Source organism: Dendropsophus ebraccatus, chromosome 1 (assembly GCF_027789765.1).
Source record: "Dendropsophus ebraccatus isolate aDenEbr1 chromosome 1, aDenEbr1.pat, whole genome shotgun sequence".
Taxonomy (NCBI): Eukaryota; Metazoa; Chordata; class Amphibia; order Anura; family Hylidae; genus Dendropsophus; species Dendropsophus ebraccatus.
Window position 1 is genome coordinate 9,893,297 of NC_091454.1, and position 27,983 is coordinate 9,921,279.

Genomic DNA, 27,983 nt, shown 5'->3' on the forward strand with positions numbered 1-27,983 from the left:
AGGAGATAGATAGGAGATAGATAGAAGATAGATAGATAGATAGATAGATAGATAGGAAATAGATAGATAGATAGATAGATAGATAGATAGGAGATAGATAGATAGATAGATAGATAGGAGATAGATAGGTAGGAGATAGATAGATAGATAGATAGATAGGAGATAGATAGATAATAGATAGGAGATAGATAGGAGATAGATAGATAGATAATAGATAGATAATAGATAGATAGATAGGAGATAGATAGGAGATAGATAGGAGATAGATAGATAATAGATAGGAGATAGATAGATAGATAATAGATAGATAATAGATAGATAAGAGCTCATGTGTGTTGCACTTTATGGATTGTACCCAAGCTAAATTTTTATATTTTTGCTTATTTTCTTATTTGTTTAACCATAGTCGATATTTTACCTTTCAGTTTATTTAATAGGCTTTCAGTGGTTATGGAGCGTGTATGGACCCCATGGCGGTTCCAATTGCTGCCATACCTGTTATCAAAGGGGCTCCCTCTGCCCCCCTCTTCCCCCCTCCCCCCTCTTACTTGTTGGTATGGTATGTCATGCACAATCCATGTACTATATGTCTCTAACCCTGGAGTCAGGTGATCTGTACAGTAATGGGGGATTTGACCCAAATTATTTGACATAATATTAAGATATAAAATGCAAAAAGGAAACTCTTCTCCCTTTCCTTATATATTACAGATAATGTACAATCTGCAGTCTGGGATGAGGACGGAAGTGACATTCCACGGGAGCTTAATACCGGGAGCGCGGCGGGAGGCCTGATGGAGTCCAGCAGCGAGGGATTCATGTTAGTGTATTTCTGCAGAATGATCTCCCCAGGATCCTGCGGATTACAAACAACCTGAGCCGTATGCGCTTTTATCATAGCCAGCGCAGCGCTCCACTTGTGAAGATCTGGACGTGCACAGACAACTCTCCAGAACATTAGAGGCAGAGGAGTGCCTACTGTGCCCGATATTACCACCATTATTATTAGGAAAAAAGGAGAAAAAACAGGAGGCTTAACTTTTTTGGGGGAAATTTATATGCTATTTTTTATGAATATAAACCTATAGAACAGGGGTACTCAACAACTTTTAGTGAAGGTCCACTTACCAGGGTCTATTGTCAGGTGAAGGTTCGAGCTGAACATCAGTAGTAAACGCGCTGCGCGCCCCTGGTGGTATATAGCCCCCCTGTGCACTCCCCCAGTAGTATATAGACCCCTTTGCGCTCCTCGCTACCCAGTAGTATATAGCCCCAATGTTGCTCCCCCAGTAGTATATAGACCCCTGTGCACTCCCCCAGTAGTATATAGACCCCTGTGCGCTCCCCGCTACCCAGTAGTATATAGCCCCCCTGTTGCTCCCCCAGTAGTATATAGACCCCTGTGCGCTCCCCCAGTAGTATATAGACCCCTGTGCGCTCCCCCAGTAGTATATGGCCCCCCGTGTGCTCCCCCAGTAGTATATAGCCCCCCTGTGCACTCCCCCAGTAGTACATAGCCCCCTGTGTGCTCCCCCAGTAGTATATAACCCACTGTGCACTCCCCAGTAGTATATAGCCCCCTTGTGTGCTCCCCCAGTAGTATATAGACCCCCGCTTTGTGATTCCCAGTAGTATAAAGACCCCCTGTGTGTTCCCCCTCCCATATAGACTCCCTGTGTGCTCCCCCAGTAGTATATACAGCCCCACTTTGTGCACCCCGTAGCATATAGCCCCCCGCTGTGTGCTCCCCCAGTAGTATATAGACACCCCACTTTGTGCTCCCCAGTAGTATATAGCCCCCCGCTGTGTGCTCCCCCAATAGTATATAGACACCCCACTTTGTGCTCCCCAGTAGTATATAGCCCCCCCTGTGCGCTCACCCATAGTATATAGTCCCCCTGTGTGCTTCCCCAGTAGTATATGTCTCCCTGTGCTCCGCCAGTTATATAGCCCCCCCCCTGTGCTCCCCCTCCCATATAGCATATAACAAAAAAAATTAAATAGGCCATACTGATTGACAGTGCGAGAAGCCATTGGCTCCTTGTGCTGTCAATCACTCTTGTGGGCCGACACTATATAGGGACCTCCCTACTATATAGAGGCACAGAGCTTACCTAACTGTTATGTGGGGGCACAGAGGGGCCTATACTATATAGGGATCTTACTACTATATAGGAGCGCAGAGCATACCTAACTGTTATGTGGGGTCACAGAGGGGCCTATACTATATAGGGATCTTACTACTATATAGGAGCGCAGAGCATACCTAACTGTTATGTGGGGTCACAGAGGGGCCTATACTATATAGGGATCTTACTACTATATAGGGGCACAGAGCATACCTACCAATTACGTGGGGTTACAAAGGGGCCTATACTATATAGGGACCTTACTACTATTTAGGGGCATAGAGCCTACCTATTATGTGGGGGCACAGAGGGGCCTATGCTATATAGGGACCTCATTGTTATATGTGGGAGTATGGGAGGGCCTTAAATTATATGGAGGTCACAGAGAGGCCTAACTACTATATAGGGGCACAGGGAACCTAACTATTGTGCTGGAGAAAGGAGCCTAAGATGTTTTTTTCTGTCAGATTCTGGAGAGAGGATTCATGGCCAGAAGACGTGAAGATGGCCCGGTCTGCAAATGTTGCCATCCACACATGTTGCCATCTACCTTAAGGCCGACCCAGCTTGGTGCCCTCATGGATATAAGTGAGTTCCCATTGATGTTAATGAAAGTCCTCCAAAAGTGCTAGGCTTTGACTAATAGAAAAGTCCCCTGGCAATTGTAAGACCACCCCTCGTTCCTTAAATTAGACAACCTTTAAAAAGTGGAATTCCCCTTTAAGCTTCTTCCCTTTCAAGTGTCCAACCACGATTTTTCCCTGGGAAAAGTTTGAGCTTCCCGGCAAATATCATTGAACCGTCCTAGGAAAGTAGAGAACAAAGTTGTCTTTTGCCTTTGACCCACCTGAAATTTTCCATTAATTACAGCGGGCAGCGAGTAGATTGATTCTACACCCCATTAACTTCCAAACCGGTAGACGCCAAGGACGACTTTATGGCGAACGCGGCAGAAATAAATAAACCTCGTTTAGTCGGTGTTTCTCCAATTAACAAGGCGCTTTACTGGATTCATCATATTAGAATATCGCATTTAAAGAGTCATTATGATGTATACACAGTCGTAAAAATCGCCTACCCCATCACGGCTTAAATAGTCCTTTCCACGTCCACATTCGTCTAAGATTACGGCTCTTACGGCCATTAAATCCTACCTCTAAGTACAGGCTTAATTGAATGTTTCAGTCTCCGCGCTTGTAATGACGGCAGGGTACAAGGAAGCGGCTCTTGTTACCGATGAGGGTCTCGGTGGGTGTGCCCCGGCCCTTCTGGACACGCTGCATTAAATTCTGACATTATAACTCTGCATTAAGTCCATAATTACTGAAGGTCTCTCCATACCGACTAGTGCAGCACAGCAGCGTGGTGGTCCGCCCCATTGTCTTCCTGGCGGGGGGGGGGGGGGGGGGTACCCCCATGGTTACCCTGGCCTGGGGGGCAAATGCTGTTTTTTTTATAGGAGGGTGAGTGGGGGAAGAGCATGGTCTGCATAGCGGGGTCTACAGCACTGTACTCTGACAGGACTGTGGAGGTAATCTCTTCTCAGCTGTAACCCTCTCCAAGTCAGAGAGTGCTGCTATACTGTGACCACATACACCCTACTCATTCCTTTATGCTCCCTGCAGTCTCTGTCAGCCCTTGTGTTTCCCATCCCCTCCATTCCTATAATGTGCCTGCACTCACACTCAGCTATACACACTGCTGCTATAATGTGCCTGCACTTACACTCAGCTATACACACTGCTGCTAAAATGTGCCTGCACTCACACTCAGCTATACACACTGCTGCTATAATGTGCCTGCACTTACACTCAGCTTTAAACACTGCTGCTAAAATGTGCCTGCACTCACACTCAGCTATACACACTGCTGCTATAATGTGCCTGCACTTACACTCAGCTATACACACTGCTGCTATAATGTGCCTGCACTTACACTCAGCTATACACACTGCTGCTATAATGTGCCTGCACTCACACTCGGCTATACACACTGCTGCTATAATGTGCCTTCACTTACACTCAGCTATACACACTGCTGCTATAATGTGCCTGCACTTACACTCAGCTATACACACTGCTGCTATAATGTGCCTGCACTTACACTCAGCTATACACAATGCTGCTATAATGTGCCTGCACTCACACTCTGCTATACACACTGCTGCTATAATGAGCCTGCACTTACACTCAGCTATACACACTGCTGCTATAATGTGCCTGCACTCACACTCAGCTATACAGACTGCTTCTATAATGTGCCTACACTTACACTCAGCTATACACACTGCTGCTATAATGTGCCTGCTCTCACACTCAGCTATACAGACTGCTTCTATAATGTGCCTGCACTCACACTCAGCAATTCACACTGCTGTATAGAAAGGTTTCTGTCACTGTCCTCCTGCACAGCTCTATGATTCTCACTTCCTGATTGGGGTGCATAATAAACAAAGTATACTTACCCATCCCCATGCCCCTAGCCCTGTATACTTACCAGTCTTCGTGCCTTCGTAGCACCACTCTCGGGTTTTGCGAACATCACATACACGGCCTCTCCAGCTGTAATGTCGCAGCCCGTCTGATCGATTGCCTGCACAGCCAGTCAGTGACTGGCTGAGTGGGCAATCGATCAGCAGAGTACATGGCGTTCCAGCTGCATTAGCAACAGGACACCAGCGGCTGTCAATGAGAGGGGCATTGGGAAAGGTAAGTATACTTTGTTTTTTATGTCCCCGCACCCCCCTTACTTCCTGCCTTTTTTATTTCATTGGACATATTGTTTAATATATAATATCCCTGGCGGTCTAGAGTGGTTTAATGATTACTACATAATCTAGACTGGTTTATTAGTTAAAATATAATATATATTCAGGCCTTGTAGTTGAGTAGAGTAGTTGATATATAATATCCCTGGTGGTCTAGAGTTGGTTATTAATTAATATATAATATCCTTGGTGGTCTAGGGTTGGTTATTAGTTAATAAATGTTATCCCTGGTGGTCTAGAGTAGTTTATTAGTTAATATATAATATCCCTGGTGGTCTAGGGTTGTTTATTAGTTTATATTTGTTGTCCGTGGGATTTAAAGTTGTTTTTTTTATTAGTTATTATATGTTATCCTTGGTGTAGAGGTGTTTATTAGTTAATATATAACATCCCTGGTGGTTTATGGTTGTTTATTGGTTTATATATGTTATCCCTGGAATCTAGAGTTGTTTTTTGTTAGTTAAATTTATCTGATATACTCAGTACACATTAATATATGTTATCCCTGGTGGTAAAGAGTTGTTTATTAGTTAATATATAATATCCCTGGGGGTCTGGAGTTTTTTTGTTAGTTAATACAAAAAATCCCTGCGAGCTTAGAGTGGTTTAATAATTACTACATAATATCCCTTGGGGTCTAGAGTGGTTATGAGGTTACCACATAATATCATTGGGGGTCTAGAATGGTTATACAGTTACCACATAACATCCCTGGGGGTCTAGAATGGTTATGAGGATACCACATAACATCCCTGGTGGTCTAGAGTGGTTATGAGGATACCACATAATATCCCTGGTGGTCTACAATGACTATGAGGATACCACACAATATCCCTGGGGGTCTAGAGTGGTTATGAGGATACCACATATTATCCCTGAGGGGTTTAGAGTGGTTATGAGGTTACCACATAATATCCCTGGTGGTCTAGAGTGGTTATGAGGTTACCACACAATATCCCTGCTTGTCTACAATGACTATGATGATACCACATATTATCCCTGGTGGTCTAGAGTGGTTATGAGGATACCACATATTATCCCTGGTGGTCTAGAGTGGTTATGAGGATACCACATAATATCCCTGGTGGTCTACAATGACTATGATGATACCACATATTATCCCTGGTGGTCTAGAGTGGTTATGGGGTTACCACATAATATCCCTGGTGGTCTACAATGACTATGAGGATACCACACAATATCCCTGGGGGTCTAGAGTGGTTATGAGGATACCACATAATATCCCTGGGGGTCTAGAGGGGTTATGAGGATACCACATATTATCCCTGGTGGTCTAGAGTGGTTTAGTGGCTATCATAATGGCCTCTACAGTGGTTGCCGCACACGGCGGCCATGTTGGCCGTCACGCAGCTGCCCCACAAACGGCAGAATAAATTTTAGTAACATCTTAAGATCGGACGAAGACGAACACAGAATTTTTAAGGGGAATTAATTCCGCTATCCTACGGCATGAAGGAGCCCCCTCCCCCGCTTCTTATTACCGCCAGGAGAAGAAATAAAGAAATCAGCGGCAGAAGTCAGAGAGAGATAAGAGTGCGGCGCGGCCGTCCCCGACCCTCATTACCCCCTCACCTCCTTATCCGCAATCACTCCGCAGCCGGGACCACGGACGTTTTATCTTATTATTTCCTTTTGGTTTTTTTATTCTTAGATTTGGCTCCACAGTGCGTTCTAGTAGACGGAGCGCGCGGCGGCTGTGATCGATCCCCTGGAATGGAGATAGATGAAACAAACGGGAAGCAATCTGGGAGCGGCTGATAATGGGATCAAAATAGACTCCACATCCGCACCCGGAAACGTGCCGACACCAATGTGTTACAGAATGACTGATGGCTGCCGGCTGTCTGCCGTCCGTCCTCGGCCCCCGGGATAAATTGGAAGGAGATGTGCCGGACATAGTCACAGCCGTGTACGGATAGAACATAGTATATAGCAGTAATATGGAGGCACTGTATGGACTACTTGTCCACCTTTATGTGGACGCTATAGTGTATAGCAGTAGAATGTGGCACAATATGGCGCTATTGTACACTCCCTTATAGATATTCAATTCATAAGTCCTATATAGCAACAACGGTATATAGCGGTAGTATATGGGGTACTGTATGGAACTATTGTACATTCCCTTATAGATATTCAATTCATAAGTCCTATATAGCAACAACGGTATATAGCGGTAGTATGTGGGCACTATATGGAGCTATTGTACATTCCCTAATAGATATTCAATTCATAAGTCCTTTATAGAAACAACGGTATATAGCGGTAGTATATGGACACTGTTTGGAGCTATTGTACGTTCCCTAATAGATATTCAATTCATAAGTCCTATATGGACAATACATAGCGGCAGTATATGGGTACTGTATGGCGCTATTTTACATTCCCTAATAGATATTCAATTCATAAGTCCTATATATAAACAACGGTATATAGTGGTAGTGTATGGACACTGTGTGGAGCTATTGTACGTTCCCTAATAGATATTCAACTAAAAAGTCCTATATACACACAGCGGTATATAGCGGCAGTATATGGGTACTGTATGGAACTATTCTACGTTCCCTGTAAATATTCATTTAATAAGTCCTATATAGAAACAACAATATATAGCGGTAGTATAAGGCCGATATATGGAACTATTGTATGTTACCTGTTAGATATTCATTTGATAAGTCCTATATAGACAAAAAAGTATGTAGCGGTAGTATACGGGCACAGTATGGAACTATTGTATGTTACCTGTAGATATTCAATTCATAAGTCTTATATAGAGACAAAAATATGTAGCGGTAAAATGTGGCACCATATTGAACTATTCTACATTCCCTGTAGACATTCATTTGATAAGTCGTATATAGACACTGTAGCGGTATTATATGGGCGCTGTATGAAACTACTATATATTTGATAAGTCCTATATAGAAACAACAGTATATAGCGGTAGTATATGGACACTGTGTGGAGCTATTGTACATTCCCTGATAGATATTCAATTTATAAGTCCTATATAGAACCAACGGTATATAGCGTTAATATATGGGCACTATATGGAACTATTGTATGTTCCCTGTAGATATTTAATTCATAAGTCGAATATAGACACAACAATATATGGCGGTAGTATATGGGCACTATATGGAACTATTCTACATTTTCTGTAGAATTTCATTTGATAAGTCATATATAGACACAACAGTATGTAGCGGTAGTATATGGGTAGTGTATGGAACAATTGTACGTTCACCGTTAGATATTCAACTGACAAATCCCATATAGATACAACAATATATAGCGGTAATATATAGGCACTGTATGGACCTATTGTACATTCCCTGTAGATATTCATTTCATAAATCTTATACAGACACAACAATATATATCTATATATATCTATATATCTATATATATATATGTATATTGCTATCTACTGTAATAACTATATGGCGGTATTATGTAGAGATTGAACGGATCTTGTTATTTGGCATTGTATGGCGTTATTATTTATAGTACCATGCTTATAATGAAAGGACGGCTTCAGTCCACCACCTTATAAGCCGATAAAGAACTTAGCGGAGGGGTTGTCCAAAGGTTTGACCCTCAACAACGACCGCATCATATTCCAGTATATCACATACCGTCAAAGTGTCCAGTCAAAAGATAGATCCACGTGACGGCCGGGACAAAAAGGAGGGTGAGAGACGCTGCCAGGAACTTCCTTCTCCCCCTGCAGAATCCCAGCATTCTCTCAGAATTGGGCTATCCCAAAGGTCGCCGTGGTTCCTACACCGGGAGCATCGCCACTTCTTCCACCGGCATGGTAAAATCCTACAGAGGAAAGGAGAGAGGAGAGTCAGTGTGAGGAGAGAGAATGTGCCCAGGTTATACCAGCACGCTCCATATCACTATATACAGGATATACCAGCTGTACATATCTAATTATATACAGGGGATACCAAGGTTATAGCAGCTCTACATATATAATTATATACAGGAGATCCCCAGGTTATACCAGCTGTACATATATAATTATATACAGTATATACCCAGGTTATACCAGCTGTACATATATAATTATATACAGGAGATCCCCAGGTTATACCAGCTGTACATATATAATTATATACAGTATATACCCAGGTTATACCAGCTGTACATATATAATTATATACAGTATATACCCAGGTTATATCAGCTGTACATATATAATTATATATACTATATACCCAGGTTATACCAGCTGTACATATATAATTATATACAGGAGATCCCCAGGTTATACTAGCTGTACATATATAATTATATACAGTATATACCCAGGTTATACCAGCTGTACATATATAATTATATACAGGAGATCACCAGGTTATACCAGATGTACATATATAATTATTTTATATATATATTTTTATTAGATTTTGAAATTTTTTTTTTTTTACAAGGCCTATATATGGCCTAGAGAACAATAAAACAGTTAGATACCCAGGTTATAGCGGCTGTACATATATATTTATATACAGGAGATCCCTAGGTTATACCAGCTGTACATATATAATTATATACAGGAGATCCCCAGGTTATACCAGCTGTACATATATAATTATATACAGGATATACCCAGGTTATACCAGCTGTACATATATAATTATATACAGGAGATCCCCAGGTTATACCAGCTGTACATATATAATTATATACACTAGATACCCAGGTTATAGCGGCTGTACATATATAATTATATACAGGAGATCCCCAGGTTATACCAGCTGTACATATCTAATTATATACAGGATATACCCAGGTTATACCAGCTGTACATATATAATTATATACAGGAGATCCCCAGGTTATACCAGCTGTACATATATAATTATATACACTAGATACCCAGGTTATAGCGGCTGTACATATATAATTATATACAGGAGATCCCCAGGTTATACCAGCTGTACATATATAATTATATACAGGATATACCCAGGTTATACCAGCTGTACATATATAATTATATACAGGAGATACCTAGGTTATACCAGCTGTACATATATAATTATATACAGGAGATACCCAGGTTATACCAGCTGTACATATATAATTATATACAGGAGATCGCCAGGTTATACCAGCTGTACATATATAATTATATACACTAGATACCCAGGTTATAGCGGCTGTACATATATAATTATATACAGGAGATCCCCAGGTTATACCGGCTGTACATATATAATTATATACAGTATATACCCAGGTTATACCAGCTGTACATATATAATTATATACAGGAGATACCTAGGTTATACCTGCTGTACATATATAATTATATACAGGAGATCCCCAGGTTATACCAGCTGTACATATATAATTATATACACTATACATATACCCCAGGTTATAGCGGCACGCTCCCTATCATTACGTATGTAGATCTATACGTTCTCCTGACTCTCTCAGGACAGATAACTCCCTCGGGGTAGGAGAATAATAACAGATACGTTATCACTAGATGACAATCCCCCCTCTGAATGGCTTTTTTAGTAACATGCAGACAAAGAGGAATTGGCTTTGGCGCGTTCTGCACAAATTACCATTAAGTGCCGCCACTCCAAGCTACAAGACTTTCTCAAAAATAATTTAAGTGGGACGGATAATATATTCCGAGTATAATTGCTTGTATGAAGTAATCTGTGCGCTGCGCACGGGGCGCACTGCCGCATTCTGCTCCGGAGTATTGTGCCGCCGTCGTTGCCGCCGCGCGTGCTGATGGGTGGCTGACGTCCCCTATAGACTTTTAAATAAGGCTCCTTAAGTCTTCATCTCATTCACATGACAACGGGTCTTAGAAGTTGGAAGTGGGGAAGGAATTTTGCTAATTTTTTCATCTTTTTCTTAAAGGGGACTCGTCACTTTTAACCTTTCGATATATATCATAGAGCCGTGATTGTCCACCCACCACCATATGGGCGTCCTAAATGATTTGCAACTTCATATCATGGGCAACCAGGGTAATGACATCAAGAGGTAAGTTTGGGGCCATGACCTTTGCCACCAGTTGTGACAAAAACTACCATACTTGCGTCACCACCTTGCCAAATAGTCTTAAGGAACAGGGGTGAGTCTGGGGTCTTGCCCTTTGGCACCAGTTGTGGTCATCATGACTACCATAACTAATACCAGAACCTTCTCGAATGATCTCCTTATGTGACAGAGGAAAGCTTTAAGAACAAGATCTTTGGTTGCAGTTTTGACCATGACTACCAAAACTCATGTCAAGACCCTGCCAAATTATCTCCTTATGGCCTGGAGGCCATGCCCTTTGAAACCAGTTTTAACCAAAACTACCAAAAGTGATGTCAAGACCTTGCCGAATGGCCTCCATACAGAACAGAGGAAAGTTTTATGTTGAGCCCTTGGTGCCCGTTGTAACGATAACTACAAAACCTCATGCCATGACCTTGCCGAATGGTCTACAGGATCATTCCATTTCATGCCAGTTATGGCCGTAACTAACACAACTGAAGTAAGGACCTTGCCAAATGGTCTACAGGATAATTCCATTTCCTGACGGTTATGGCCGTAACTACTATAACTGATGCCAGGACCTTGCCAAATATTCTAAGGGGTCATTCCATTTGGTGCCTGTTATGGCCATAACTACCATAACTGATGTCGGGACCTTGCCAACAGGCAAGAAGCTGGGAATCATTTAACCCCAGTTGTGACTATTATTGGCGTTAGAACCTTCCCAAATGGGCTTTACAATAGAACTGGATAAGTTTGGCGGTGTCGCTCTTTGGCACCAGTTGTGATCATGACTATCATAGCTGATGCCAGGACCTTCCCGAAATGATCTCCTTGGGGAAGAGAGAAAAGATTTATAATCAAGATCTTTGGCAGCAGTTGTGACCCTAGCTACCACAACTCTCCTCAAGTCTGGACCAAATGGTCTCCTTATGGGACAAGGAACGTCTGGGGCCAAGCCCTTTGGAATCAGTTATGACCAAAACTACCAAAACTGATTAGAAACTTGTGAATGGCCTCCATATAGAAGAGAGGAAAGTGTCATGTTGAGCCCTTGGTGGCAGTTGTAACCATAACTACAAAACCCCATGTCACGACCTTGACGAATGGTCTGAAGGGTGTTTCCATTTGGTGCAGGTAATAGCCGTGACTACCATGACTGATGTCGGAACCTTGTCAAATGGTCTCCTAGTCCTAGAAACTGGAACAAATCTGTGAATCATTCAATTTAACCCCAGTTGTGACTCGCCAAATGATCTTGTAGTAGAACTGGGTAAGTCTGGAGGTCTTGCCCTTTGGAACCAGTTGGGATCATGACTACCATAACTGATGCAAGGACCTTCCCAAAATAATCCCCTTGGGGAAGAAAGGAAAGCTCTAAGATGAAGATCTTTGGCAAAAGTTGTGACCATGACCAATATAACTCATGTCAAGACCCCGGCACATGGGCTCCTATGGAACAAGGGTAAATCTGGGGGTCAAGGTCTTTGGAGCCATTTGTGACCATAACTACAAAAACTCACACCAGGACCTTGCCGAATGGTCACCCTAAAGAAGAGAAGTGAGTCTAGAGGTTGTTCTGTACGGTAACCATAACCAGTGTCCGACTGGGGTATCTGGCGCCCACTAGAGGAAATGATCCTGGAGGCCCTCCAGTGGAGAACCAGTGAGAAACAACATGTCAGTCAGTGTTAGTGCAGGTTCTAAAGCTGGGGGCCCACCTGAGGATCCTGCAGTCCTCTGAAGGGCCAATCCGCCACTGACCATAACTACCATAACTGATGTCAGCAGCTTACCAAATGGTGTCCTAGTGGAATAGGCATAAGCCTGTGAGTCATACCATTTAGCGCCAGTTGTGACCATGTGACCATGACTACTATAACTCATGTAAAGACCCTGCCAAATGGTCTTCTTATAGAACAAGAGTAAATCTGGGGGTCATGCCCTTTGGAACCAATTGTAACCTTATCAGATGGTCTCTCCTAGCACCAGACAATCCCTTAAAATGTTTCCCAAAAATAAGACCTAGCTTTATCTTGCAGGATTTTAGAATAGGCTTGAAATATAAGCCCAAATATAAGACCTGGTTATAGTCAGCTGACCAGATCCCTGACACTGGGTGCTGAGCATCAGCCAATCAGTGCCAGACTTGTTATGGTCCCTCCCCACCTGCTCAACACAAGAGGAGGCAGGAGGGGTAAGAAGATGGACAGTAGGGGACATTGAATATGGAGGGGGCGGAGGGTACGCTAGCAACTACAAAGGGGGGAAGGAGGTATACAGTACGGGGAAAACTACAGGTGTGGGGGGGTATACAGTATGGGGACTACCTGCAGAGGGGGGATGTATACCATATGGGGAAAACTAGAGGTGGTGGTGGGGTACTGTATAGCCCATACAGTATATTGACTACCTGCAGAGGGGGATGTATACAGTATGGGGGAACAACTACAGAGGGTGAGGAGGTATACAGTATGGGGGAACAACTACAGAGGATAGAGGGAGATATACAGGATGGGGACTACCTACAAAGGGGGTACATATACAGGATGGGGGAACATCTACAGGGAGGGGGGATACAGTATGAGAAGCCTTACTGAAGAGGGGGATATATACAATATGGGAGAAGGACTACAGATGGGGGCGAGAGGTATACAGTATAGAAACTACAGGGGATGTATACAGTATGAGGAAAACTACAGATGGGGGTATACAGTATGAGGGGTACCTGCTGAGGGGGGAGGGATGTATACAGTATGGAGGCCTAACTACAGAGGGGGGTATACAGTATGGAGGTCTAACTACAGAGGGGGTATACAGTATGGAGGCCAAACTACAGAGAGGAGTATACAGTATGGGGGGTACCTGCAGAGGGGGGGGGGGGGGAGGTATACAGTATTGAGGCCTAACTACAGAGGCGGGTATACAGTATGGAGGTCTAACTACAGAGGGGGGTATACAGTATGGAGGCCTAACTACAGAGGGGGAAGTTACACAGTATGGAGGCCTAACTACAGAGGGGGAAGGTATGCAGTATGGAGGCCTAACTACAGAAGGGGAAGGTATACAGTATGGAGGCCTAACTACAAAGGGGGGAAAGGTATACAGTATGGAGGCCTAACTACAGAGGGGGAAGGTATGCAGTATGGAGGCCTAACTACAGAGGGGGAAGGTATACAGTATGGAGGCCTAACTACAGAGGGGGAAGGTATGCAGTATGGAGGCCTAACTACAGAGGTGGAAGGTATGCAGTATGGAGGCCTAACTACAGAAGGGGAAGGTATACAGTATAGAGGCCTAACTACAGAGGGGGGAAAGGTATACAGCATGGAGGCATAACTACAGAGGAGGAAGGTATACAGCATGGAGGCCTAACTACAGAGGGGGGTATACAGTATGGAGGCCTAACTAAAGAGGGGGGAGTTATACAGTATGGAGGCCTAACTACAGAGGAGGGTACACAGTATGGAGGCCTAACTACAGAGGGAGAAGGTATACGTTATGGAGGCCTAACTACAGAGCGGGGTATACAGTATGGAGGCCTAAGTACAGAGGGAGAAGGTATACAGTATGGAGGCCTAACTACAGAAGAAGGTACACAGTATGGAGGCCTAAGTACAGAGGGAGAAGGTATACAGTATGGAGGCCTAACTACAGAGAGAGAAGGTATACAGTATGGAGGCCTAACTACAGAGGGGTGAGGTATACAGTATGGAGGCCTAACTACAGAGCGGGGTATACAGTATGGAGGCCTAAGTACAGAAAGGGGTATACAGTATGGAGGCCTAAGTACAGAGGGAGAAGGTATACAGTATAGAGGCCTAACTACAGAGAGAGAAGGTATACAGTATGGAGGCCTAACTACAGAGGAGGAAGGTATACAGTATGGAGGCCTAACTACAGAGGAGGAAGGTATACAGTATGGAGGCCTAACTACAGAGGTGGAAGGTATACAGTATGGAGGCCTAACTACAGAGGGAGAAGGTATACAGTATAGAGGCCTAACTACAGAGGTGGAAGGTATACAGTATAGAGGCCTAACTACAGAGAGAGAAGGTATACAGTATAGAGGCCTAACTACAGAGGGAGATGGTATACAGTATAGAGGCCTAACTACAGAGGGAGAAGGTATACAGTATGGAGGCCTAACTACAGAGGGAGACGGTATACAGTATGGAGGCCTAACTACAGAGAGAGAAGGTATACAGTATGGTGGCCTAACTACAGAGGTGGAAGGTATACAGTATAGAGGCCTAACTACAGAAAGAGAAGGTATACAGTATAGAGGCCTAACTACAGAGGGAGAAGGTATACAGTATGGAGGCCTAACTACAGAGGTGGAAGGTATACAGTATAGAGGCCTAACTACAGAGAGAGAAGGTATACAGTATAGAGGCCTAACTACAGAGGGAGAAGGTATACAATATGGAGGCCTAACTACAGAGGAGGAAGGTATACAGTATAGAGGCCTAACTACAGAGAGAGAAGGTATACAGTATAGAGGCCTAACTACAGAGAGAGAAGGTATACAGTATGGAGGCCTAACTACAGAGGAGGAATGTATACAGTATGGAGGCCTAACTACAGAGTGGGGTATACAGTATAGAGGCCTAACTACAGAGGTGGAAGGTATACAGTATGGAGGCCTAACTACAGAGGGAGAAGGTATACAGTATAGAGGCCTAACTACAGAGGTGGAAGGTATACAGTATGGTGGCCTAACTACAGAGGGGGAAGGTATACATTATGGAGGCCTAACTACAGAGGTGGAAGGTATACAGTATAGAGGCCTAACTACAGAGGTGGAAGGTATACAGTATGGTGGCCTAACTACAGAGAGAGAAGGTATACAGTATAGAGGCCTAACTACAGAGGTGGAAGGTATACAGTATGGTGGCCTAACTACAGAGAGAGAAGGTATACAGTATAGAGGCCTAACTACAGAGGTGGAAGGTATACAGTATGGTGGCCTAACTACAGAGAGAGAAGGTATACAGTATGGAGGCCTAACTACAGAGGGAGAAGGTATACAGTATGGTGGCCTAACTACAGGGGAACTTACAGTGCAGGAGTGTAACAACAGTGGGACATACTGTATGGTGGCTAAGTACCGTACAAAGTGGGGTTACAGTGAAGGGACATCCTGTATTTCTACGAAATTAAGTCCAACCCCGAAAATACCCCCCCCCCCCCACACACACACATACACACAGTGTGGTCATTTTGAGCGCAATTTCGCTTTAAATGGTCTAACACATGGCACGTGTGACCAGCAGCGGCGCGGTTACATCGGGGGGTGATGCCAGTACGCGGCGTTGGTATTCCGCAGCTCTGTTGGGCACATCATTACGGTGCCAAGTAGCGACTCCACAACAAACACTAGAAGCTGTCAGGTCCGGAAAATCATATTTGTCCTGATCACACGGAGCGAAATTCTCCCCAATTTGTCGTGATTTGCGAGCGCTTTTAAGCCGCCTGTCACACCTAATCAGTCCACGCACCAGATAAGATCCCAATTTGCTCCAGTTTATTAGCGCGCCTCGAGAGGAGAGGTCACCCCGATTATTTATGACACCCCCCCTTGCCAAACGCACGCACACGTCGGCTGTCAAACCTAATAAAATGGCAGCACACAAGGCGGCGGCAGCGGCAGCGGCGGGCAGGAGATGAAAGCTTCACACAAATCGCCTGCTCTGTCCTCAGCCAGCGGCCAGCCAGAGATAGTGGGGACTGAGAAGTGTAATGTGGTGCAGACCACCCACCGACCACCCTCTCCCTCCGATCATGCCAAGGAAACAAGACTGGAACAAAAACCCTCACAAAGTGGAGATTTCGGGGCTATTTGTTCCGTTGTATAAATATAATCTATAGGGGAGATTTATCAAACATGGTGTAAAGTAAAACTGGCTCAGTTGCCCCTAGCAACCAATCAGATTCCACCTTTAACTTTCCAAACAGTTCGTGAGGAATGAAAGATGGAATCTGATTGGTTGCTAGGGGCAACTGAGCCAGTTTCACTTTACACCATGTTTGATAAGTTTCCCCCTAATTGTATAAGCTGATGGTAAGCTGCCCCTGCACCAATCATCAACAATCATCTGTGATCTGTGAGGAAAACCTGTCTCATTTCCCTGCAGCGCCTCCGCAGGCAAAATGAAGTATTACACAGCTCCTATTCCCATTGTTTAGAGCAGGACAGGACAGCTCCAGGACAAGAGACGCTCTTCGTCGTGTTTTCGTTGTTATGTACAATGTGTGTGTATGTTGTAGGTGTAGGTGTATTTTATGTCTGTATATGTATGTGTGTGTGTTTATATATTAGGTGTGTTTTATGTCCTTATATGTACGTATGTAGGTGTGTTATATGTCTTTATATGTATGTGTGATATACAGTACATGTATGTTGTGAAGGTAAGTATGTTTTATATGTTCTATATATGTAGGTGAGTTTTAAGTCCATGTATATTGTGTATGCAAGTTGGTATGGTTTATGTCTTTATATGTATGTGATGTAGGTGTGTGTATATATATGTGTGTGTGTGTGTGTGTTTTATGTCTATATATATATATACATATATATATATATATATATATATATATACATATATTGTAGATGTAGATGTTTTATGTCTTTATATGTAGGTGTTATATGTGTGTGTATATATATATATAATTTTATTTTTTTGTATATCTAGGTAAGTTTTATGTATGTGTATGTAGGTGTGTTTCATGTCAATATATATGAAGTGTATGTAGGTGTCTTATGTCTTTATATGTATGTGGTGTATGTAGGTGTCTTATGTCTTTATATATACATGGTGTATGTGGGTGTTTTATGTCTTTATATATACGTGGTGTATGTGGGTGTTTTATGTCTTTATATATACGTGGTGTATGTGGGTGTTTTATGTCTTTATATATACGTGGTGTATGTGGGTGTTTTATGTCTTTATATATACGTGGTGTATGTGGGTGTTTTATGTCTTTATATATATGTGGTGTATGTAGGTGTCTTATGTCTTTATATATATGTGGTGTATGTGGGTGTTTTATGTCTTTATATATACGTGGTGTATGTAGGTGTTTTATGTCTTTATATATACGTGGTGTATGTGGGTGTTTTATGTCTTTATATATACGTGGTGTATGTAGGTGTCTTATGTCTTTATATATATGTGGTGTATGTGGGTGTTTTATGTCTTTATATATATGTGGTGTATGTGGGTGTTTTATGTCTTTATATATACGTGGTGTATGTAGGTGTCTTATGTCTTTATATATACGTGGTGTATGTGGGTGTTTTATGTCTTTATATACGTGGTGTATGTGGGTGTTTTATGTCTTTATATATACGTGGTGTATGTAGGTGTTTTATGTCTTTATACATATGTGTGTAGTTGTTCCCTATATGTAGGCATCCGTGTTATGTTGTTACATGTATGTAGGTGTGTACAGTGTGTGTGCATGTTGTATGTATATATATATATCCCTATATGAGCACATGCTGGGCCCCCGCCTCACTCACCTCCAGCACAAGTTCTTCTGCATAGAGATGTAAATCAGCTCCCCAGAATAGCCTGCGAGGGCTGCCAAAGACACCGCGCTATTCTGGGCACACATGGCAGCTCCCATTAGGATTCCGGATTCTTTCTGTCCCTTTAAACATGGCTGCATCTATTAATAGTGACGGTGCGGCTGCTGACTGGGATGAGATGGGAATTATTACCTGCTGCCGTGACACATTACACTGACTACAGGGACCCCCAGGACACCAGGGGCACCGCTCTAATATGGAGGGGACTGTTATACGGCCGGATGAGGAGACACTATTATGTCACAGCACCCACAAGGGAGCTGAGATCCAGGTGTATGATACAGAGAACCCCCCCCCCCCCCCCGGACACCAGGGACACCGCTACGATATGGAGGGGACTGGTATACGGCCAGATGAGGAGACACTGTTATAGGACAGCACCCACGAGGGCGCTGAGATCCGGGTGTATGATACAGGCAACCCCCCCCCCCCCGGACACCAGGGACACGGCTACGATATGGAGGGGACTGTTATACGGCCGGATGAGGAGACACTATTATGTGACAGCACCCACGAGGGCGCTGAGATCCGGGTGTATGATACACTGAGCCCCCCGGACACCAGGGACACGGCTATGATATGGAGGGGACTGGTATACGGCCGGATGAGGAGACACTCTTATGTGACAGCACCCACGAGGGCGCTGAGATCCGGGTGTATGATACAGGCAACCCCCCCCCCCCGGACACCAGGGACACCGCTCTAATATGGAGGGGACTGTTATACGGCCGGATGAGGAGACACTATTATGTCACAGCACCCACAAGGGCGCTGAGATCCGGGTGTATGATACACTGGACCCCCCGGACACCAGGGACACTGCTACAATATGGAGGGGACTGTTATACGGCCGGATGAGGAGACACTATTATGTGACAGCACCCATGAAGGCGATGAGATCCGGGTGTATGATACAGGCAACCCCCCCCGGACACCAGGGACACCGCTCTAATATGGAGGGGACTGTTATACGGCCGGATGAGGAAACACTATTATGTCACGGCACCCACAAGGGCGCTGAGATCCGGGTGTATGATACAGGGACCCCCCCCGGACACCAGGGACACCGCTATGATATGGAGGGGACTGGTATACGGCCGGATGAGGAGACACTATTATGTGAGAGCACCCATGAGGGCGCTGAGATCCGGGTGTATGATACAGGAAACCCCCTGGACACCAGGGACACTGCTACGATATGGAGGGGACTGGTATACGGTCGGATAATGAGACACTATTATGTGACAGCACCCACAAGGGTGCTGAGATCCGGGTGTATGAGTCAGGGCAGCTCTATGGACGTGTAACTGTTCGGGTTATAATGCCGGGGGTCCTATAGGGATCAGCGCCCAAATAGGCCGAGAAAATGCCGCCCAAAATTACACAACAGGAAGCTTTGGGGCCCCAATGTAAAATCTATACCAGGGCCCCACCTACCGCCTACACCATATAATACTGGTGGGACCCATTGGACCCCATAGGGCAGTAGGGCCTGGGAGTATCTGATACACCTCATGGCTACAATCCAGACTGGTAAAACAATGGCAGTGACTTGCGTTGGCCGCTTAGTATCACCCAGGACCCCGACCAATATGGGCCCCCAGTTATGTGTCATCATGGGGCCTCAACCATCATGGTACCGGACAGCACAAGACTGTAAATACTAATGCATGAAACAAATGGTGATACTGTTCTGGGTGTAGAGATCAGACAGTGAGGAGAGATCAGGCAATGAGAAGAGATCAGACAGTGAGAAGAGATCTGACAGTAAGCAGAGATGAGGCAGTGAAAAGAGATCAGACAGTGAGGAGAGAGAATGAGGTAGTGAGAGATGATTGGGCAGTGAGGAGAGATCAGGAAGTGAGAAAGGATCAGGTAGTTATAAATGATCAGGTAGTTATAAATGATCAGGCAGTAAGAAGAGATCAGGTAGTTGTAAATGATTAAGCAGTGGGAAGAGATCAGGCAGTGAGGAGAGATCAGACAGTGACAAAAGATGAGGTAGTGAGAAATGATTGGGCAGTGAGGGGAGATCAGGTAGTGAGAAATGATTGGGCAGTGAGGGGAGATCAGGTAGTGAGAAAGGATGAGGTAGTTATAAATGATCAGGTAGTGAGAAAGGATGAGGTAGTTATAAATGATCAGGCAGTAGAGATTGGGCAGTGAAAAGAGATCGGGCAGTGAGGAGAGATAAGGTAGTAAAAAATGATTAGGCAGTGAAAAGAGATCGGGCAGTGAGAAGAGATCAGGCATTGAGAAATGAAGAGGCCATGAGAAATGATCGGGCACTGAGAAGAGATCGGGCAGTGAGCAGAAATCAGGTAGTGAGAAATGATTAAGCAATGAGGAGAGATCAGGTAGTAAGAAGAGATTAGGCAGTTAGAAATGATCAGGCAGTGAGGAATGATCAGGCAGTGAGGAATGATCAGGCAGTGAGGAGAGATCGGGCAGTAAGAAATGATCAGGCACTGAGAAGAGATCAGGCAACCATAGTATCTCTATTTTAAAAACCAGGCAATTGTGGACATCATCTAAAGCTCTTTGCGGGTGTGACACCTTTTGGCTTTTTGATCAAGAAGTGAGTGCCGAGGGACGATGTGGTTGGTAGAATTTTCATTCTTGCCTGGAGGACCCATCATTCCTGAGCACCCTCAAGACTTCACGGGTCAGAGCAGACACCTTCTTAGTTGAACCCATTGACACTTGAGAAACAACCATCACAGATGGCACAGTAACCCCTCCCCCTTCTCCAGTCCATCCCCCATCCTCCCCATCTTCCATATATGCCGGATACTCCTGGTCCAATCACATTAGATGCCGCAGCAACGTCCTCAATTCCTCTGACATTCTGTCATATCAGAGTTATTAGATCATCAGCCACTTATCTCTCTCTAAAGACCTTCCCCGGGGGCCAATTATCTACAAACCTGCCCTCTCATTCAATTTCCTCATTACACCATCCCTAATAGATGGAGAGGCTTGTGTGCCGCCGTGTAGCACCAGATGGCGGATGTAACGACAGAAGAAAGAGAACAACACGCGAGATAGAACCCAGGATTGTACGTGAGATAGAAGAGAGAAGCATCACAGGACAGAGAGAAGCGTCACAGGGCCGAGAGACAGAGAGAAGCGTCACAGGACAGAGAGACAGAGAGAAGCATCACAGGGCCGAGAGACAGAGAGAAGCGTCACAGGGCAGAGAGACAGAGAGAAGCGTCACAGGGCCGAGAGACAGAGAGAAGCTTCACAGGGCCGAGAGACAGAGAGAAGCGTCACAGGGCAGAGAGACAGAGAGAAGCGTCACAGGGCAGAGAGACAGAGAGAAGCGTCACAGGACAGAGAGACAGAGAGAAGCGTCACAGGGCCGAGAGACAGAGAGAAGCGTCACAGGGCCGAGAGACAGAGAGAAGCGTCACAGGGCCGAGAGACAGAGAGAAGCGTCACAGGGCCGAGAGACAGAGAGAAGCGTCACAGGGCCGAGAGACAGAGAGAAGCGTCACAGGGCCGAGAGACAGAGAGAAGCTTCACAGGGCCGAGAGACAGAGAGAAGCGTCACAGGGCAGAGAGACAGAGAGAAGCGTCACAGGGCAGAGAGACAGAGAGAAGCGTCACAGGGCCGAGAAACAGAGAGAAGCGTCACAGGGCCGAGAGACAGAGAGAAGCGTCACAGGGCCGAGAGACAGAGAGAAGCGTCACAGGACAGAGAGACAGAGAGAAGCGTCACAGGGCCGAGAGACAGAGAGAAGCGTCACAGGGCCGAGAGACAGAGAGAAGCGTCACAGGACCGAGAGACAGAGAGAAGCGTCACAGGGCCGAGAGACAGAGAGAAGCGTCACAGGGCCGAGAGACAGAGAGAAGCGTCACAGGACCGAGAGACAGAGAGAAGCGTCACAGGGCCGAGAGACAGAGAGAAGCTTCACAGGGCCGAGAGACAGAGAGAAGCTTCACAGGGCCGAGAGACAGAGAGAAGCGTCACAGGACCGAGAGACAGAGAGAAGCATCACAGGGCCGAGAGACAGAGAGAAGCATCACAGGGCCGAGAGACAGAGAGAAGCATCACAGGGCCGAGAGACAGAGAGAAGCGTCACAGGGCTGAGAGACAGAGAGACAGAGAGAAGCATCACAGGGCGGAGAGACAGAGAGAAGCATCACAGGGCGGAGAGACAGAGAGAAGCGTCACAGGACCGAGAGACAGAGAGAAGCATCACAGGGCCGAGAGTCAAAGAGAAAAGCATCACAGGGCCGAGAGACAGAGAGAAGCATCACAGGGCCGAGAGACAGAGAGAAGCTTCACAGGGCCGAGAGACAGAGAGACATCCCGGAGACTCCGACTGTCTAATAAGAAAATGCTGGAATATTAAAGGAGAAGACTAAATTAGCTGAGAAGTCTCAGATAGTGCCGTATATAGGGGGCAGTATTATAGTAGTTATATTCTTGTATATAGGGGGCAGTATTATAGTAGTTATATTCCTGTATATAGGGGCAGTATTATAGTAGTTATATCCCTGTATATAGGGAGCAGTATTATAGTAGTTATATTCCTGTATATAGGGGGCAGTATTATAGTAGTTATATTCTTGTATATAGGGGGCAGTATTATAGTAGTTATATTCTTGTATATAGGGGGCAGTATTATAGTAGTTATATTCTTGTATATAGGAGCAGTATTATAGTAGTTATATTCCTGTATATAGGAGCAGTATTATAGTAGTTATATTCTTGTATATAGGGGGCAGTATTATAGTAGTTATATTCCTGTATATAGGAGCAGTATTATAGTAGTTATATTCCTGTATATAGGGGCAGTATTATAGTAGTTATATTCTTGTATATAGGGGGCAGTATTATAGTAGTTATATTCTTGTATATAGGGGGCAGTATTATAGTAGTTATATTCTTGTATATAGGAGCAGTATTATAGTAGTTATATTCCTGTATATAGGAGCAGTATTATAGTAGTTATATTCTTGTATATAGGGGGCAGTATTATAGTAGTTATATTCCTGTATATAGGAGCAGTATTATAGTAGTTATATTCCTGTATATAGGGGCAGTATTATAGTAGTTATATTCCTGTATATAGGAGCAGTATTATAGTAGTTATATCCCTGTATATAGGAGCAGTATTATAGTAGTTATATTCTTGTATATAGAAGCAGTATTATAGTAGTTATATCACTGTATATAGGAGCAGTATTATAGTAGTTATTTTCCTGTATATAGGAGGCAGTATTATAGTAATTATATCCTTGTATATAGGAGCAGTATTATAGTAGTTATATTCTTGTATATAGAAGCAGTATTAGTTTTATAGTAGTTATATTCTTGTATATAGAAGCAGTATTAGTTTTATAGTAGTTGCGGTGCTATGAAATATTGGTATTACATTGAAGGTATGGATGACATAACATTACATGAAAATAAAATTCTATTCAGCCGACACTAAATTGGTCCCGTGATAGCGGTCACAGACTTCCACATAACGGCTCAGAGAATGATATAAAGTAAACTCAATTCTACCTTCTGGAAGTTACCGGGATAAAATATGGCCGGGCTGGAATCTAATACGTTGCAAGTAACTGTCTTAAACCAAAAATGTCATCAGTGAGTGATAAATCCCCCGGAGATAGAAGCCATTGAAATATTAAGAAGTGGTCATCAAAGGAAATCAAAGTCTAAGAGGCAGTTTAGAGGTCCATTACAGGACGTCATTCCCAGGCAGGCGATACATCTCTGCCAGCGTGGACGTCTTCTCCGAATCCACAAGTAAGAGAATAGATCGCACCGTAGCTCCAGGCACTCCTGAGAAGAGTATAAAAAAAACTCAACATGGTGGCTCGAAATCCCTTTAAGACGTGATCATCAAAGAGAATGGAACCATAACACATAGTTTAGAAGTTTTTTTCCCCAGGTTAGAAATACATCTTAGTCCGTGAGTCCGGCTGTCGGGGCATGAAACGTGCCGCACATTGAGTCTCTGTAATTTAAAGGATTAGAAGGTGAAAAGTATAAAGGATCCAAGATGGCGGCTGGTAACAAACAGGGTCATAAAAACAATATAATATTATATAATATTTTTCAAATCAGCTGGTGTCAGAAAGTTATACAGATTTGTAATTTACTTCTAGTAAAAAAATCTCCAGTCTTCCAGTACTTATCAGCTGCTGCATGTCCTGCAGGAAGTAATGTCGGACACAGTGCTCTCTGCTGCCACCTCTGTCCATGTCAGGAACTGTCCAGAGCAGCAGCAAATCCCCGTAGAGAATTTCTCTTGCTCTTTACAGTTCCTGACATAGATGGAGGTGGCAGCAGAGAGCAGTGTGTCAGACATTGACATGCAGCAGCTGATAAGTACTGAAAGATGTGAAAATTATAAGCAGAATTTATTTATATACCTTTCTGATACCAGTTAATTTAAAAAGAGAAAAAAATATCTTGTGAGTGCCTCCTTTAAGGCTTCCAAAGAAGAAAAATCTGAATAATCCAATATGGCGGCTTTACATTTTTAGGAAAACATCATCAAAAAACTTGAAGAATATGAAATATCAGTCAAGAAAATCAATATCCACCTTGATCTCTCACTTCTAAAAGTCCACCATCAAAATACTCTGCGTCTCCAGTTAGTCAAGTCAAAAGTGAAAGATTCAAGATGGCTGCCGGCAATCCCTTTAAGAACTGGATGTCATAGAAAAGAAAAACAAAATAAGTAATTTAGAGATCTAATAATTTTTTTTTGTATCTATTATAATTGCCAAGGCTGTAAATACGATCACAAGAAATTCACATTGATTCTAACTGATCTTATAAGAAGATGAAGAAACACCTAAAGGATCCAAGATGGCGGCTGGCAATTCCTTCAAGAAAGAGATTGGAAACATAACTAGCCCTTCGAGGGTATTGAACAACTATCAAGAAAATCATTATGCGCCCGGGTCAAAGTCTTCTCGGAATCCTCTGGTAAAGTTCAACTCGCTTTGAGGCTTCTCTGTTTACTGGAAGAACAAAAGCCTGACGGATCCAAGATGGAGTCCCTCAATTCTTTTAAGAAACAAAGAGAATAAGAAAATAACTAACGTGGCGAAATCAACCAAACGTCAATCAAGAGAATCGATATCGCTTCTCAGAATCTGCCAGTAAAACGCTTCTTAACAGAAGAGTATTGATCATTCAAGATGGCTGCCGGCAATCCCTTTAAGAGGCGTCATTTAGAGGGATGAAAGTCCTACTAGAGGTTTAGAGGTCTATCATTGACGCTCATTAAACGGCAAAAACAGTAAAACACAACAATATAGAAAAATGTTAGAATTTTTTTTTTCATTTTCATTTTAAGGGAAAAGATCCGTAAACAGCAACTTAGATTTTTTGTCATCAATTTGGTTTGCCAAGGCTGCAAAAACTATAAAATGTGAAACACGTTGAGTTTCCTTCAGTTATGTGATTAGAAGATAAAGAAACAGCCTGAAGGATCCAAAATGGAGGCGAGTAATTCCTTTAAGGACAAAAATAATAAAAACATAACCAGCACTTTGAGGTCAGGGGTCAAACACAGATCAAGAAAATCATTACGTGACTGGGTCTATCTCTTCTCGGAATCCACCAGCTCACTTTGAGGCTTCTCTGTTCAGAAGATGAAGAAAAGCCTGAAGGATCCAAGATGGCGGCTGGCAATTCCTTTAAGAACTAGTCAACAATAGGAAAAACTAGAATTTCGAAGAAAGAGCAACGTCTATCAAGAAAATCAATATTTGTCTTCTCAGAATCTACCAGTAAAATGTTCTGCATCTGTTTCCAATAGGAGAGTCTAAATTGTTCAAGATGGCCGCCCACAATCCCTCTAAGATTCATCTGTTCGCGATAAAACCTTCGAGGTCTATTATTGACCATTATAACAAAACAAATACTCTAGAAAAAAGCATAAACCGCATCACACCTTAATAAACTTCCTTTTTTTTTATTAGAAAGAGAAACTTGGGATATGTTTTTCAAACTGCTTTGCAAATGTGAAAAGATCCATAAACAGCAGTTTCTTTTTTTTTTTTTAACATGATTCCAAAAGCTGTAAAAACTTTTTCCCTTTTCTTAATGAGACGGAGAAGAAGCAAAAAGACTCAACCAATTACATAAATGACTGGACGTCAAAAAGAAAAGATCCATAAACAGCAGCTTAAATGTTTATTGATCAAAATCATTCCCAATTTTGTAAAACTATAAAATGTGCCACATCTTTAATTTCTTATTAATTTCAATAATCAGAAGGAGAGGAACTTAAATGACTTAAGAAGGTCGTCAAACAGAAAAGATCCATAAACAGCAGTTTTGATTTAAAAAAAATTAATTATTCTGAACTTCTTCCATTTATCTAATTGGCAGACGAACATAATAAATTCAAGATGATTTCAACCAATTCCTTAAATGACCGGTCATCAAAAAGAAGAGATCCATAAACAGCAGTTTAGGTTTTTAACATTAAATATTCCTCCCAGGGCCGTAAAAACTGTAAACGGCATCAAAATCTTGAACTTTTTCCATTTCTCTAATCACAAGGAGATGAACATAAAAGATTCAAGAGCCTTTCTACCATCAAAGAGAGAAGATCTATAAACAGCAGCTTAGATTTTTAATGTTCAATAATATTTCCAAAGCTGTAGGCAAAGATGGTTTACACCAATTATTTAAAGGGGTAGTTCACATAAAAAAAAAAACATCTTTCAAATCAACTCGCGCCAGAAAATTGTATATAATTGTAATTTACTTCTATTAAAAAAAAAAAAAAAAGTCTCAAGTCTTCCAGTACTTATCAGCTGTTGTATGTCCTGCAGGAAGTGGTGTATTCTTTCCAGTCTGACACAGTGCTGCCATCTCTGCCCATGTCAGGAACTGTCCAGAGGAGAGGAGGTTTTTTATGGGGATTTGCTATTTATGTGGACAGTTCCTGACATGGACAGAGGTGGCAGCAGAGAGCACTGTGTCAGACTGGAAAGAATACACCACTTCCTGCAGGACATACAGCAGCTGATAAGTACTGGAAGACTACATTTTTTTTTATAGAAGTAAATAACAAATCTCTGGCCCTTTCTGGAACAAGTTGATTTGAAATGAATAAATAAATCAGTGAACAACCCCTTAAAGGACTGAAAAGATCCATAAACAGCAATCTATTTTTCCCCACAAGACTATAAAAACTATAAAGTGCACCACACGTCGACCTTTTTCCATTTCTCTAATCAGATTGAGAAGACGATCTCAAGAAAAGGATCCATAAACAGCAGTTAAAGGATCTATATCTGTACAAAATGATAAAAGAGCTTCCTTTCCTATGATTACAGGAACAACGTAAAAAGGCAAAAAGGCACCAGAGAGATCCATAACCAGCAAGGGTATTATCATGGCATAAAACGCGTCGCCCATCAGCCGCTTCCCTTGATCAGAGGAGAAACCTAAGAGTTCCAA

The 27,983-nt window shown here is 43.2% G+C and overlaps 2 protein-coding genes and 1 long non-coding RNA gene across 5 annotated transcripts in view; 2 read left to right on the forward strand and 1 right to left on the reverse strand.

Moving 5' to 3' along the window:
- The window catches only part of LOC138788678 (uncharacterized), a 68,252-nt gene extending 65,541 nt beyond the window's left edge, over nucleotides 1–2,711 (forward strand). Inside the window, exons 4-5 of the long non-coding RNA XR_011362630.1 lie at nucleotides 712–820; nucleotides 2,597–2,711. This is a non-coding gene — a long non-coding RNA (uncharacterized lncRNA). The remainder of the gene's footprint in view (nucleotides 1–711; nucleotides 821–2,596) is intronic.
- The window catches only part of LARGE1 (LARGE xylosyl- and glucuronyltransferase 1), a 259,607-nt gene that overhangs the window by 174,742 nt on the left and 56,882 nt on the right, over nucleotides 1–27,983 (reverse strand). For all 3 annotated transcript variants that reach the window (XM_069966505.1, XM_069966524.1, XM_069966514.1), the window contains one exon: nucleotides 8,556–8,745. In XM_069966505.1, the coding sequence (XP_069822606.1) occupies nucleotides 8,556–8,661 (106 nt within the window). In that variant the 5' untranslated portion in view covers nucleotides 8,662–8,745. The remainder of the gene's footprint in view (nucleotides 1–8,555; nucleotides 8,746–27,983) is intronic.
- Nucleotides 21,502–22,893, forward strand: LOC138773049 (RNA-binding protein 25-like). Its single transcript, XM_069953997.1, has one exon. The coding sequence runs from the start codon at nucleotides 21,502–21,504 to the stop codon at nucleotides 22,891–22,893; it is 1,392 nt and encodes a 463-aa protein (XP_069810098.1).

Coding starts and splice junctions, on each gene's coding strand:
- LOC138773049 (XM_069953997.1), top strand. CDS start 21,502: ATGGAGAGGCTTGTGTGCCGCCGTGTAGCACCAGATGGCGGATGTAAC.